At 37.3% G+C, this 16,829-nt stretch overlaps 1 protein-coding gene across 4 annotated transcripts in view; it reads left to right on the forward strand.

Annotated features, from left to right (window-relative positions):
- The window catches only part of SNX24 (sorting nexin 24), a 230,331-nt gene extending 213,888 nt beyond the window's left edge, over positions 1–16,443 (forward strand). For 2 of the 4 annotated variants that reach the window (XM_072597167.1, XM_072597170.1), the window contains 4 exons: positions 8,459–8,553; positions 10,632–10,664; positions 11,200–11,264; positions 15,335–16,443. In XM_072597167.1, the coding sequence (XP_072453268.1) occupies positions 8,459–8,553; positions 10,632–10,664; positions 11,200–11,264; positions 15,335–15,405 (264 nt within the window). In that variant the 3' untranslated portion in view covers positions 15,406–16,443. Of the gene's footprint in view, positions 1–8,458; positions 8,554–10,566; positions 10,665–11,199; positions 11,265–15,334 lie in introns of all 4 variants that reach the window. The other 2 variants (XM_072597169.1, XM_072597168.1) reach the window with 2 other exon arrangements.
- Positions 16,444–16,829: the final 386 nt, after the last annotated feature.

Below are 16,829 nucleotides of genomic sequence, written 5' to 3' on the forward strand. Positions count from 1 at the left end.
ACATGGAGGGCATCGGTTGCCAGGGAAGGGAGTTTGAGTCTGGAGAGGCACAGTGATAGCAAATTGTTCCCTAGAGCAGCCTATTGACATGACTTTTCCAGCAGCAAGATAATATTGATTTGGTCACTGATCCCAGAGCAAGAGAAAATATGGAATGGGAGTGAAGAAGAGGGAAGGAGAGTTTAAGCTTATGGCAGATGGCAAAATGACCCTGGCTGGATGGGATTTGAAGTGTGGTCTGGTCTGGTCTAGGGCAGGTTAGATAGTCTAGTGAATTTTCCCTTCATTTGCCAATCGAGATCACTTGGCTACTAGGGCAGGAATTACAAAGCTGAGGAGAACAAGTCCCAGGGACTTAAGGTTATGTTTTTTGGAGGTCTAGTTCAGAGACTACAGTTGCAAGTAGGACAGCAACAGGGCCAATGGCAAGATGGTTCAGGTGGACAGTTTGATGGGATGTGGAATGCTGTGAAACAAACTGCATCTGCCATATAGTCTAGATAAAATTGTTCTTAAGAGGTATTGAAATCATGCTCAAATCAAATGGGTCAGGCAGTTAGCATAGCTTTCTGGTGGTCTAAGCACAAAAGCTAGCCCATGAAGAGACAGGAGTTGCTTTCTCTCAGACTAGACCAGCAGTCCAGCATGGCCAAGACAGAGGAAGGGAAGCAGTGCCTAACTGAACTATTCTCTGTCGTTGCTGAATATCCTTTCCATGCTCTGGTTAAGTAAGTGAAGTCTCTTTTGATTTCAATTCCAAAACTGAAGCACTGTATTGACCTGAATCTTACTTTGCCTAGAACAGACAGATAGATTGCACTCATTCACCAATCAAGACTGTTTCATTCTAGGTTGGGATTTCCAAAGTTGAATGGATTAATAATAACTTCTTTTTAAGTGTCTAATACACTACCAGATATTGAATTAAATAGTATATTTGAATGCATTTTATCCCTCATTACACACCATTATTTCATAGCCTTTTTCTCAAGAGCTGTTGGTAGATATTGGAAATCCAGGATAGTTATGTTTCTATAAAATGGCTTCATTCAACCATAAAATAGATCATCATTTATTAAGCAAATATGTGTGCAAAGCACACTTACATATACTATAGCAGGTATAAAAATAAGACATTATTTTTGCCCTCAAGAAACCAGTTTTGTGGCCATCTGTGAATCTACCTTTTTATGATTATTTCGTTGCCCCAGCGTAAGTTATAGACAACAACAATTCACATTTACTTTAAGATTTATTAAACACTTTCCTCATAACAGCCCAATGAAATAGATAGTGCAAGTATTATTTTCCCCATTATTTTGCCATTAAGTAAACTGAGGCTTGGAGGTTTAAGGTGCTTGCTATGATTTTACAGGTATGTATGACGGCAAGAATTTGAAACCAGGCATCCTAACTCCATTGGTAATAGAACTTCTGCTCTTTCCATTTCCTGTTTATAGATAAATAGATATAATGAATATGTACCTATTTTATGTTTTTATTTTATGGTTCTCACCATGGAAATGGAAAATAAATTCATCATCCTCAAAGTAACCTTTCATGTACTTACAGATCACAATTTATACATCCTTCTCCTTTCTTATCTCTAGAGTCATATTGGTGTTATAGAAGTCAGAACACCTAGGTTTCATCACTGTCTTTTATACTTAACAATTAGTTGTGTGACATGTGAAGATATGGAAGTGACGGTAAGCTACTTTCCAGTAATTTGTATTAAAAAAAAAAATCCTGAAGAACCCTAACCAATGAGACTCTCCTTTCAACTTCTCCTTTTAATCAGTAGTACAGAGAACTAGGTTATTAATAAATCTAATAGCATATCATCCAGTAATGTTTTAACTGACAAAGTAAAGAATGAAACCAGAAGTCAAACATCTTTTTTGGAGGGCAGGCATACTGTATGGTACCAAACATGGAGGACATTAAGCTCAAGACAAAGTTAAATAATTTAATAGCTATTTATTAAACACTTACTGTATGCATTGACCTGGGCACTGGGTATATAAAAAAAAAGTTTGTTCTCCAGAAGTTCTAATTGTACGTGGGGAGCAGGGAGAGAGCATCTAAACAAACAAAAAATACTGATACTAGGGGAATGTGATAATTACAAAGGAGAGGTTCTAGCAAAATGCACTGAGGCATTTCTGTCTGCTGTGTTTGTCCTTCATTTTTGAAGAAGACCATGTCTTCAGAGAAATGATGACGACTTGCACTTGACTTTGTTTTGAGTGAAGGAGGCTGTGCAGATCACCAGCCTCACTCCCCCTCCAGAGCTATCTGCAGCCAGTGACCAGAGATTCATCAGGACAGCTGGAGAAGGCCCAGTATGCACTGGGAGACCTGGGCCTATTCAGGTACTAACTTAAGAGTGAGGTAATGCCCATGCGGTGAATAGGCCTCTTTAAGAAGGAAACTGGGGATGGCCTCTTTAAAGAGCAAAAGAAAGAAAAAAAGTAAAAGGAGCTGAGAGAGAAAGAGCCACAGTTACTGTTAATAATCATTCTGAAACCAGGAGTGTCCTGAAAAGAGCCCTCATGTGAAGTTTGGGCTGGGACCTATTGTTGTGAAGTGTATGGGCTTCAGAGTGCACTGGATTTAAGGTTTTGGCAAAGAGAAGGAGGGAAGGAAGGAAGGGAGGAAGGAAGGAAAGAAGGAAGGGAGATAGGAGGGAAGGAGAGAGGGAAGGGAAAGGCAAGGCAAGGGAAGGCATGGCATCCTCTGGCCATCCAAATTTACCTTTTTTTGGAGAGGAGAAAAAGGTGTGGGGGTGGGGGCAGAAGGGAGCAGATGAGCTGAGTTACCCAGCAAGACAGCTCTGTCTACTCACAGGACTGTCTTCGTCCTTCATTTTTGAAGAAGACCATGACATCAGAGAAATGATGACGTGACTTGCACTTGACTTTGTTTTGAGGAAGAGAGGACTGTGCAGGTCACCAGCCTCACTTCTCCTCCTGAGCCATCTGCAGCCAATGGCCAGTTATTCATCAGGATGACTGGAGATGACCCATTGGCCTATTCAGGTACTCACTTAGAGTGAGGGAATGCCCATTCAGTGAATAGGCCTCTTTGCTATTTGGTAATATGTTGTCTTGTGACTCAGATCAGGATACAGGGTGGGAATGTCTGGAAAGCTTCTTGGAGGAAGTGGTATCTGAATTAGGCCCTGAAAGAGGAAAGGAACTTCATCTGACCAAGAAAAGAAAAGGCAGTCCTTTCCATATACATGATAAATGATTTGAACAAAGAAATGAACATAGTGGAGTTCAATATGTAGTTTGGCTAAAAGGGTGTTAGGTGTGGTTTAGTGTGGGATGAAATGAGACACTTGGTCACTAAACACTTAGCAAAGGGAAGTTCACCTAGCTTTATCATAGAAAGGATATATAGTAGAACTTATTGGTAGACTCCGCCTCCACCCCTTATGGAAACTCATCTTTTCAGTAGGATTTACTTAAATGGTCTTAACAAGCCCACAGAGCACTGACCCCCAGTAAGTGGAACCTTGTGTGCAGGTGACCAGGAAGCCAGCTTTATCGGGGGAGGTACAAGTTAAACCCTGCCCCACCCCTGGGTTCAGGCAGATCCTAGTATTATTTAGAGGATATTTAGCATGCTATTTGCTCTTTCTCCTTTTTGTTTTGTTTTATTCTTTCTTGTAGTCCACTCCATTTGTTCTAACTCTTCTTTGCAGCATGACTAATGCGGGTTACGTTTGAACAGGAAGTGATACTGCTCTTTAGTGCCCTTGATCCCCTGTAAGTGAAGGCGATACTTCTCCTTAGGGCCTCCTTCTTGATTGAAAGTGCTCCCCTGTTCTCTTAAACTATGAGCCAGAAGTAGGTATAGATAATGGAATTGCTTCATAGTGTTTGGTCCCGTGCCCAGTGCTAGCACAGGGGTCCCTTGTTATCTCTTTCTGACCAGTCGCTAGGTCCCTTTACTGTCTCTAGCTTTAGAGCTTCTGAAGCTGCTGCTCCTTCTGTCATCACCACCTATGGAAGCCATTGGTATTTCATTTATGTGGGCATGGGCCAGCCTTCAACCCTGTGTCACAGATTTCCCCTTCCAACATCCTAAGTTGTCATGGGTTTGAAAAATGTCTCACCCTGACCTTTTGTTGATTCTGCTTCTCCAGATTTTGATTTAAGGCATTATTTTAAAGTTGTTTGGGGCGCAATGTTAGGAGAGATCAGCTGAGTGCTTCTTCTACTCCACCATCTCAGCTCCACAGATCACTTACTATATAGAAATGTTTTCAATAGGATCTTTTCAAATGCACTTAAGGTTTTTTTTTGTTATTCTTTGCTTTTTAAAGTTTTTGTTTGTTTTTTACTGATCATTAGCTACTCAAGGATAATGAAATGAAGAGACTTAAAGCTGAAATATGAGGAATGGCTATTAATTGAGGAACACCTGGTCAGAAATGAAAGTAAAGCTTCCCTGAAATTAAAATCTGTGACTTTAGGAACTTTTCCATTCATGTTTTTAGTCCTGATCTGATATCATTTGTATGGGGAGTGCCCATTTTGGAACTTCCTCCACTGATGCATGTGGGTAACTTGTAGGCTTAGAGCAGTACACTTCAAAATGTGGACCATGGCATGACCCAGGGAGGCAAGCCATGCCTGACAACCATTTGGAGGATGGCAAGATAGATTGTATCTCAACCTCCCAGTGATAGCTAGTTAGGGGGCTTGTCTTCAGTGCATTCACACCTACCCTTATCCCCAGATATTCCCTAGTTTCATCCCCACTCTCTGCTATACAAGCTGTCAGCCTCCCCTCCTTTTAAGCTAAGTATTGAACCCTCAGGCCAGCTGCAACCTGACCACTACTGGATACCCATAGCAGTAGCAATGTATGTGCCATTGTGAAATCTTCCCCTTATACCCCAGATACCTAATGGCTGCATCAGGCACCTTTCAGAGCTAGTTGTGTACTCCATGATAGTGACTTGCGAGTGGGACCCTTCTCATCCCCATTTCACTTTGGGTGTCTCAGAATACATCATTTGGCATGAGCAAGAATGAATTACGACCAGCACCTTTTCTCCACAGACATGCTTCTTCATCTCATCCTGTTTAAATCTCTGCATGTGTGTACATGTCATTTACAAATAAGGAAATAGACACATATTGGGGGTGCATACCCAAAAAAATTTTTTTACAGGTTTATGTGATCAAAAGTATTTGGAGATCTCTGTTTCAGAGAGTTTATGTGCTGGGCACTGAGATGTTAAGCAACATGCTCTCAGGTCGCATAGGGTCTTCAGAGTACAGGCGTGCATGCATTCTCTCCCCCCAAGTATTTTGGGGCACATTTTCTCCTGTCACACTTCGGTCCCTAGGGGGAGTTGGCTCAGACTTAATATAGTCTCTCCATAATATTGACATCACCAAGTTTACCTCCAAAGGTGTCATCATTACTGCATGGGCCCTTATCTTAGTTACTCCTCACTCCTCAGGTTGTAAAACTGGACTTGCTAGCCAAAAGCTGTATGTAGCACAGACTTCATTCCTGGACTTCCTGATGGCCTTTTCTTTGGACTTTTAGAACTCACAAGATCATGGCCTCCAGTCTCTACATAAAACAAAAGAGAAATGCAAAGGCAAAGAACCAAGGGCTCTTCCCTTATAGCATTGTCTTTCTTCTTACACTTTACACTAACACTTTGATTCTGCCATGCTGGAAGTAGTCAAATCAACGGACAACTAATGCCTTTTAATGTCCCTTTTTCCACCCTCCCCCCATTACTTCTACCCCTATTCTGGCTATAGTGCCGATCAAAAAGGTTCCTCGACACCAAGTGATTAGTTGACTGGAATCAATTACAGTGTCTACACAAAGTTCACATGGGAACTGCAACAGCTGAGTACTCCATACATACTCAAAAGACCTAGGTTCAAACCCTCCTTATATTTAGCATTCTGGCTCAGGGTGAGAAGGGTCCAGTCTCTTAAGCTTTAGGACTTAAATACTGAACAAAGAGTAGTTCATATTCCTATGAGACCTGGAACATCTATAGTTATTGCATCTGACTCCTGGGGCATATTTATAACCTTGTACTGAGGAATGGAGTGGCTCTAACAAACATTTCTGTAAACATAATGTCTAAAACACTATTTTACCAAGTTCTTCAAGTAGCAGATGTAGGCTGCAAGCCAAGAGGACGGACTGCTGTTCTTGTATCAGTCAGTCTTTTTAGTCTTTCACAGATAATGGTCAATTTCCAGTAAGTTAAGCATTTTCATACATATATTGATGATAATTGATTTAATTAATATTTGTTTTTTCTCAAAACTATCTTGGATTTGTATAAGTAGAAATGAGGGATGAATATTTTATGTTGGTAATAATATAAAACCTAGCTAAATTTAGCTAATTAAAGTAGCCTGTATTGTCTTTTAAATTTATTTTTAATGCTTTTCCAACAAATCTTTCCAGAGAGAACCCAGGAAACTCATTGCTGTCTACTGGATTGAATATTTATCTAACTGAACATTACCTCTCACCAATATAGACTTCCTTCTATCTTCTTTAGCATTTTCTTTGTAATTCTTTTATGGAAAAAAGTGGCAGCATGTTCATTGTACACTAAAAAGTGAATATCCTAAAGTCCTTTTATTAGAAACAGTTTTCATTATACCTTACCTAAAATAATACAGCCATACATTATTCCTCATATTTAGATTTAGACCATTGAGTCCTACGTCTTCATTTTAAAAATAAGGAAACTGAGGCATAGAGAGGATTTGTCCAGGGTCTCACAAGTACCAAGTGGCAGAGATGGGATTTCAGCCTCAGTCTTTCTGACTCTCAAACCAGCACCCTATCCACTGTGCCATGCTGCCTTTCATTGAGAAAATCAGGTTTGTAGAAGTTAGGCAAAATTCATTCCAGGAATGTTGCAATGATGTGGGATGGTATCAGAGATATAAACAGTTGTTTTTTTTTTTTTTTGGCCTGTCTTCTCTCATTAATGATCACATTCTGACTGTAACCAGTGCATTGTAAGCCAATCCATCATGAAAAATAAATAATTCACCTTGTTAACATTCCCTAAATCTTGCATTAATAAAACCAAAGTGGCCCTCTGAACACATGAGAGATGTCTTTTACATACCACAGTGATGGATGACACATCTGAAGATCCTGGAAATGAAGTAGTTTAGGTCATTTAAAGTGTCCCACACTTGTTATTGATTTAATTTATTTTAAAAGGTGAGGGTAGAGATAAGAATGTTATACTCCCACCACCCTCAAAAATAAAATTATTCTTCAAGGTAATTAAATGAATGCAGATTTCTCGACTGGATGATTTTGTGATTTTACCACATTATGTTTGCTTATTCAAGCAGTTGTTTTCTGATGTACTTAAATGGCTATCAAAAAATAAAAATAAGAAACCTGAATCACTGCAACTTGCCACAAATAATACAACTCTTTGAAATGAATGCATAAAGTGGATGGTAATATTTTTCAAGGATGGTCGATGAAGTTTGGCTGTTCAAGATGTAAATTCTGTTGTCATTGTAAATTCTGTGCAATTTGGTTCAATTTGTGTATTCTCTCTGTGTTCTTTATTGTATTACATATTTCCATTTAACTTTCACCATAATTTTAGAGATATGTGCCTACCCTAAATATCTGTGCTACAATATATGATAACAATCACACTTAAACATTCTAACGTTCATTCATTGAGATACTTATTTAAGTATTTACTTTATTCAGGGCGCTGTTCTAGGTACTTTCATTTCATGAATCATTTTGCCTGTCATTGTGCACCTAACATATAATGCCTAGCACACAGTAGACCTTTAATAATTATTATCTAGTAATTGTTATCTGATAAATTCCAATCAGGAATTGTGTGGAGAAAATAAATGTTTAACTGTACAGTGACAAAGGCAGCATGCTTTAATAACTGAACAAATTGATAAATAAGAAGTTCAGACTGATTTGCCTGACAAAAACATTTCCAGGGTTGACTGAATTTATAGTAGTCTTCCATGATCATTGTATGGAGTGTTTATTCAAATGGTGGCATCAGATATAGAACAAATACATATAAATTTTTCTGTGTTAAGTTTAGCTTTGTCTAATAGTACTGCTAATTTATAAGTCTGAGGGGATTTCTGAAATATCTCTTGATATTTATGTAAAAAAGAGTTCTGTGAATCATTGGAATTCCTGGTGGTTGAGGTGTGCAGGAGCAGTTTAATTTGAATTTGCAAACAGTAATGCCTGTGAATCTGAAAATGGTGAGTGGATAGAAACTTTTGTGAACTATACAGTCTTTTAAGAATATTTCAAATACTATGACTGATACTTGAAATGGCCTATGGTTTCCTTTTTCCTTTTTTTTTTTTTTGATGGCTTATGGTTTCTAATTCTTACTTCAGTCACTAATTCTAACTATATTCTGCTTGCACAGGCTGTCATTTTGGAAAATGAGGAGCTTCCGAAATTATTTCTTGATTTTCTAAATGTACGGCATTTACCCTCTCTACCAAAGACAGAAAGTTGTGGGTAAGATTTGTTTTTAACATATTCAGTGTGGTTTTGAAGTATATTTCCAATTAAGGGATTTGGTAAAACAGTATAATTAAGAAAATAATTTGAAACGATAGAATTTTCCAAATTAGACATTTAGGTTCATTCTAGAGTATGATGTAGAGATGTATTAGTTAAATTTGATTTTCCCAGAAATTCATTTTAGTGTTTCCCTTTTGCCTCTGCAAGGACATGAACAACAATGTGCCTTAGACACAGAAGGGGAAAGGCCTCCTTTTCCCCCTATGTTATCACCCTTTCTTCTTTTACCCCTAGTTTTTTAACAGTATTCAGTTTTATTTCTGGTTTCTGGTTTATATTCTGGTTTCATCTAGATAATATGTTGGCCCTTACCTAAAGTGGGCCCACCACATTCCTACTGAATGGTGGTGACAGTCAGGACAGCAGGCTTTGTACAGTTTTCATGAGTAGAGCAAAAACTCGTGAATGTCACAATTAGGATCAACTCTGTTGTTAACTTAAACTCTCTAGCCCTGAGTTTCCTCATCTGCAAAGTGAGAAAGGTAGACTAAATGATCTCTGTCTCAGCACTAAATCATATGAAATTTATGAGCATACCTACTCTTAGTAGCTCAGGACCCATTTAGGATGTAGAGGAAAAAAAATAGTTCTTTTGCCCTCTACATGTAATTAAGGGTACTCCTCAAAGGCCTCTTAAGAGACATAGCCATTAAGTCATGCTTATATTTGGGAAAGAATCTGACCTGTTTCAAGGTAATTCATTCTTCTACAAAGAAGTAAACATTGACATGTTAGTTAATTGAACTAATGTCTTTAATTGGATAGCACTGGGCCTATAGTCAAGAATACCTGAGTTCAAATCCAGCCTCAGACACTGACTAGCTCTGTGACCCAGAGCAAGTCACATAATCTCTGTTTGCATTAATCCACTGGAGAAGAAGATGGCAAGCCACTCCAATGTCTTTGCCCAAGAAAACCCCATGGACAATATGGACACAAAGAGTTGGACACAACTGAACAACAAAATTTACTTAAACTTAGTTATTAAGGTTCTTTAACTTCCTTTTTTCCCCTATGAAAATGTTTAAAGGGAGAAGGATTGAGATCCTAAATCTTAGATGCCAGGTGACTGGATGGTTGACATATCATGAGTAGTTCAAATAAGATAGTATTTGAAACAACCCAGATACTTCATAGCTTTGTGACCTCAGGCAAATCACTTAACTTCTCTGATCCTCAGTTTCCTCATCTCTAAAATGAGGGAGTTTGACTAGATAACTTATAAGATTCCTTCAGACTCTTAAGTCTGTGGCCCTATGACTCTCATTGACTATCTTGATATAACCACTTTTCAACAAATGACCTACCTGCCCATATAGCTGTACTCCCTAGAATGACCCAGCTATACCTGTCAGTTACCGTCAGGCCTAAACCATCATTTATAAAGAAAACCGGTTGTCAGAGTCTCTGTAAATCCAAGCAGGGAAGACAGATTTCTTCTGATTAACCCATACCCAATGGATAACTCATTGTAACAGGAATTTTGTTAAATCAGAGTGATCTCCCTGAACCTCTCTAATAGTCAACAGAGGGAACACTAAACAAATCCCATATTTACTCAGAGGCTTTCACAACTTTATGCCTTTGTCCATATGCCTCAAAACCAGTACCTGGAGAGTTTTCTTCAAGAGTTGCATATGTTTTAATGTGTATCACTAATGTATTTGTTGGGAAGTTGTTTGGGAAGTTGAAATCTTTGTGTTAATATATTTTCATTAAAAGTTGATAGACATATCATTGTATCTCTAAAACTTTACAGAGAGAATGTTTGGAAACCATTTGTTCCTGACCCAAAACCATAATTTATAGTAAAACTGGAGTATTTCCAAGTAATTCTGTTAGGCAGAAGTGAAACTCAGGAAAGCTCCATTGTTTCAGGTCCAGCACATACGTGTTTGCTAAGTTCTTCATTCTGTTTAAGGGATCCCTTACTTCATTGCTTTACAGATGCATGCTGCTATTCTATAATTTGTGGACAATGATCTGGTCTCTCCATGCTTTTGTTTTTATAGCTCTTTTGAGGAAACAGAATCTGAAGAGTCTAGGTGAGAGCTAATCAAGTATTGTGTAAATTCTTAAAAGGACTATTATTTACTTCAGTATTTTAAATGTTAATGACTTACTTCAGTATCCTGTTATTTGGTGGTTTTAGCATACTATTGGTCCCTGTAATAAAGACAGTGGAATAATTGGTTATATATGAAAGCGTATAGATTCCTACATCCTTACATGAAGCTGATAAAAATACTGGTTTGCCAATTAATTATGCTGCAACAGAGACAGTTTTTTGGTCTTTTGTTTTGCCTTTAAACTTTTTAATACTTGTTTATAATAAAGATTGTATGTTTGTTTCAAACTACACAGGCATGGCAATGTTAGTTTGACCTTTCTAAAATTAAACTCGTTACATAGTTGCAGATATGTCTGCCTGTGTTACATATAATATGTATGTGTGTGTGTGTATATACGTCTGCCCTTCTCAACATCATTGCATAGCAGTTTGATCACCTCAAAGCTAGTTTGTAGTATTTTCTGTTTACTCTCCCTTGATGCTGACATTCCTGTTCTTGACCTTTCCAGCAAACTGTCCCACCAGCCAGTGCTGCTGTTCCTGAGGGATCCATATGTCTTGCCCACAGCCAACGGTAATCAAACCTGTCATGTGTTAACAGCTCTTTACTGATCTGACCATGCACCACATAAACCATGTTTTTAATACAGGACTTACAGAGTGACATTGGTCCAGAGCCTAATAATCTGCCAATAAAGTAGGGCTTTTTGTGTAACAGACATTAAGAATATGAATTGGGGCAGGTCTTTCATGAGAAATAGTCATTTTTTTCTCTAACAACAATATTGTTAAGTACAACAGTTAACTGAAAATACTTATTATTGTTTTAACTGTGGTTGACTATCATTAATTTCATTTTCAAGTTTGAAATAGAAAAGTATAGTTATTTTTAAATACATTGCTTCTAAAGCTTAATCTCTATATTGCAAATGTACCCTTATTTCCATTTAGATAATATTTTTCTGTTGTTGGTAGCCTTTATGGTTTGTTTTTTTTTAAAAAAATTCCTTTTTAAATAAAATTCATTAGATTAATCACAAACCACCACCAATTTCAAGAGGATTTATCAGAAGAAATAATTGCCCTCATTCATTCCTCCCTGTCAGGAATTCTTTAAATTCTCACACTGCCCCCTTAAATGCTTTGATAATAATATAGCACATTACAGTTTACTAAGCTCTTTCATATTCATTGTCTTGTTTGATCTTTCCAACAACCCTGTAAATAATACACATATAATTATTCCCACTTTACAGAGGAATTAGATGTGCTGAGAGATTACTTGGCTTGGCCTCAGTTACACCTGCCAGTTAAGTGACAGAACTAGAACTAGAATCCAAGTCTCCTGAGTACTCATCCAGTGTTTGGAAGGTTACAAAAATGTCATTTGTATAGTTAGGTGACACAGTGTGTTGAGCACTGCACGTGAAGGTAGAAAGACCTGAATTTGGGTGCAGCCTTGAACACATACTACCTGTGTGACCCTGAGCAAGTCACTTAACCTCTCTTAGCCTCCGTTTCTTCATCTGTAAAATGGGATAATAATGGCACCTACTTCTGAGTTGTTATAAGGATCGAGTGATGTAACATGCATAGCATTTTTGCACATTTTAAGGCGTATTATATATATGTGCGTATGTGTGTATACACATATATTTTATGTGTATATATGTTTGTATATGTAGATATGTCTGTATACATATATGTATGTATATATGTATATGCATGTGTGTATATTTACACGCACATGCACACACATTATTGGATCTGGCAGGTGGCCAGCTAAAAAGAATTGTTGCTACCTTACCTTTAACAGCATCTGTATCTACACTTCTTCCAGCTATGTTTAGGTCCAAATGTTAGCACCGTTCAGACTAAAAACCCTATAACACTGTGGAGAAGAAAAAGATATCTGCATGCTGGTGTAATCTAGTTTCTTGAGTGAGATTAGACTTGTATTGGACTTTGAAAAAAGTGTAGCACTCAGATTAGCAGAAAGGCCTCATAAAGACATTCCCAAAAGAGGGAGCAAGTGGAACAAAGACAAAAAGACAGGAATGAATGGGGAGCATTAATAAATCTGTTAGCAAGAGCTTGCCTTGTTCATGTTGAAGAATGATGGAAAATGAGATGAAATCTGTAATGTTGGACTAGATGACAGAGGGCCTCAAAAACAGAAAATTGAGCTATCACAGATTTATTCATTGTTTTATTCACCAATACTATCATTGGAATTCTTGGTCTTAAAAATATATTGTTACCGATGGATATTCCAACATGTCCAGCATCATTAATCTTACGAAAGTGTAAGCTGGGAAAAAGGGCTGCTCAAATCTTCAGCACTCAAAGTAAAACTTTTCTGTGTCATAGTTTAATGTTTAGCTGTACCTTAATAAAAATTGTTTTCACAATCTTGCCAGAGGAAATGAATGAAGAAATAGCTCTTGACCATAATAACCCTTAAATATTAATGGAATACACAGAAACAGTAGCAATAGCTAGAATTTACATGGTACTTTCAAATTTGCAAAGCACTTTACAGATCTTCTCTCATTTTATTTCACAACAGCCCTGGGAGATATTATCCTTATTTTAATGTTGAGGAAACTGAGGCTGACAGGTTAAGTGACTTGCCCAGAGTTACACAACTAGTACATGCCTGAGGCAGGTTTTGAACTCAGATCCATTTAACTCCAAATCCACTATCTAATAAATCCAAATATACTGTGCCACCTACATTCCAACAGGTACACATTATTGTGTTATCAGGAGAGTATTGTCTCTGGATTAAAAGGCATTCAAGTCATATCTTTTTTTCTAGGTATTTTCAAACTTTTGAAGCTCCAATTTAGGTCAGGCATCTCTTAGAATATTATTATTCTTTTAGAATTAATCTATTAGAATAGAATCTCTTCTTTTGCAAATTGCAATCGTGATGCTGGAATACTTCTCTATAAAAAGTGGTTTTTAGAACTCATTTGTAGATTTTAGCACTTAAATATTAAAGCACTCTTAAAAACAATTTTTCACTAGTTGTTAAAGGATTAAAGAATTTTGAAGATTGGGTCCATATAAAAAATTATTGAACAGTATAAAACCTTGATCACTTGAGTATGTCTGTAAACAGATATTCTGTAAACATTGTAATTGAATAAACCATTAGCTGATTGTTACTGATTTAAATGCATCTCTCTCTCTGTCTCTCGCGCACAAGCACACACACACACACTCACACACACACTTACATGCATACACGCACACTCACACGCATACTCACACACACTCACACACACACACTCTTATATACACACTCACACACACTCACAAGCACACACACACACTCACACACACACTCACATGCACACATGCACACTCACACACACACACACACTTATCCCTGTACCCCATGGTGCAGACAGAGAGGCGCAGAACTACAAGCTTCAGTCTGATTTTGTTGTGCTGTGCTTCCTGTGTGAAAGAATTCTGGCCTGAATCAGAACTCACTGACTACCACATGTCACCAACGCTACTTCGAGTTTACTTTTTTTCAACTGGAAATCAAACCCCTGAAAGTTAGAATTTTTTTCTTTATACCTTTATGCATACTGAATAGGTTGACTAGATGATTGAAAAATCTCCAGTTCAGAGTTGTGATTTGATCCAGTTATCCTATGTAGGTGGAAAGCAAAAAATAATTTTAATCTTCCCATCAGGAATGATTTCCAAATATTATCATGCTTCTTCAGGTCACATGAGACCTACTTTCTTTATTGTGAATGGCGTGTCTTTTCTGAGAGTGACAGAGCACAAGAAGAAGACGTCAGAAGGACCTGGTCTCACACCTGACCTTTGTGACCATAGGCAGATCCTGTCACCTTCCTAAGCCCCAGTTTCCTTATATGTGAAATGCGGGTTATAATACCTGTTTTAAGTACATCACAATCTCCTATGGGGTAGCATATGGATGAATGGATTTAAAATGGAAAGTTGAGTGCTGATAGCTTAGTTCACATAATCCATTCATATTCTACCTGCTCTGAGAAGCAGCATGTAGGAAAAGACTCTAGCAGTGAGTTTCCTTTGCATATGCTCTGGAAATGTGGCTGATTTTTCAAGTATGACAGGTTGACTTTTTTAGGAAATTTGCCCTTTTAAGTTAGGAAGACAGGATAGCATCTTATTGCTCTAAAGAAGCCTATTTGATAGCACCAGCATCCTCAAAATGACTTGGACTAAATGCTGCTGTAAACCACAGTGGAAAACCTGCAGTGAAGTATTCCCAGTAGAAATCTTGGAATTCTTTCAAGTATATTGAGATTTTGTTAGAAATTGAATTGCCAGTGTAATCCATCTTCCTTGTGAGAAAAGATTCAGATAAAGAGCTGGAGCCCAGCAGCATTAAGTATTAGAACATCCCTTAAATCAATAAGCTACAAATCTGGTGGCGCATTCATGTAGTGCCTAGTGCTGAACTGAAATGGCTTTAGTGCTGAAACAGCATTACTAATAGCTCATCCTGAACATGGATAAACAGGAGACGGATGCCATTGCTTAAATTATAGTGAGTCTTACCTTGTTTAGTTTTTTCCAAAAAATGTTGTATTGATGCATATAAGAAATAAGTTTTTTTCTTTTGTTTTTCAGATGATTTTCCAAATGTAGTTATTGAAGGAGTTCTCCATGGGATATTTTACCCTCATCTACAGCCCAGGTAGAAATCCTGTGTGGCTAAAGAAGCTGGAGCAAGTTTCAAAGTCTTAGTCAAGGAAATCGATATCTCCCAAATTACCTAAACTCTGTGACATAATAGCTATAGTCATTGCTAAAATTCATAGTCCCAGCTACATTCAGGGAAATGTATGTTTCCTTTAAAATTGTTCTTTTTAAAAATAGATACTGAACTTGGGGTTTGGTCAAGCAAAGGCAAAATTTTTAAGAAATAGGATATAGCAGCCTGCTTGGAAGTACATAAAAAAGAGGCATATAGAGAAGGTTCTTATGCATCTTATCCTTAAAAGCTCTTGTGCAGTATGAATGAATTCTTGTCTGCATCAGCAACACTTTAAGTTAAGTGAGGGTCACATACTGAAGACTGAGACAAACTGAGACTGACAGAATAACTTTGCAAACTTGGTTTAGTTTGGGTTTTGCAATACACTAATCTTATTACCTTGGGATTTTCCCAGCTGGCTAAAGGTGTATACTGAAGAGCCGGCACTAAGAAAGGTTTGTCACAGAAACATTGCAACAAATAAATGTGAGAAATTGCTTAAACTGGAAATTAAGAGTACTATTAGTATATTTGTATTGGCTCTCCACATCCCCCTTCCCTGGCCCCCACCCCCTAACATATCCAATTCATATTTGATTGGTGGAAAGTAAAAGCATATGCTTGCTACCTGTACTTGGGCACTTTTGGTTGAAAACTAAATAGCAACTCCATTTTAAGGTGGTTGGTTTTAATAAGTTCCTGGGTGGCAATGTATGCAGAAACAAATTTAGAATTCTAACTAATGAACTCCACTACTGCTAATAATAGTCTAATTGAATAAACTCAAGACCTTCCTACGTTTTAAAGATAAATTATACAAAGGGCATTTTATGTTGCTTCATGGTGAAGATAGATAGTATTGCCAAGTAATAAAATAGCATCCACTTTGAATAACAGGGCTTTTCCAATGTTGGAGATACACTAAAATAGTTTGTATATTACTGAATACTGGGCTGTAAAATAAACTTAAGATACAAGAAAATATTTGAGTTGATCTTTTCTGCTTGAAATATGAATAGTATTTTATAAATATATTTCCATTTGTACAAAATAATAGTCAAGTTACCTTATTGTGTGCTAAGTACAGAATAGGGCTCATAGTTAGTGATTAACAGTGGACAGATTAAAAAAATAAAGTCCCAAGAAGCTATGACAGCACAGGGGCCAAGCAATACTTTTTTTATAAAAGCAAAAAAGGAAACAAATGTTTAAACTTAAACTTAAATTTAAATTTTATTTATTACTGTAATTACAGTTAGCCTAAATTAATAATAAACTCTAGATTTAAATTAAAATTATAAGAAGTCTGTAAAATGTCCTGAACTTTAGAGTCTTCTGCTACTTTTGGGTTTCATTTGGGAAATATGA

This window comes from Notamacropus eugenii, chromosome 3, assembly GCF_028372415.1.
Source record: "Notamacropus eugenii isolate mMacEug1 chromosome 3, mMacEug1.pri_v2, whole genome shotgun sequence".
Classification (NCBI taxonomy): domain Eukaryota; kingdom Metazoa; phylum Chordata; class Mammalia; order Diprotodontia; family Macropodidae; genus Notamacropus; species Notamacropus eugenii.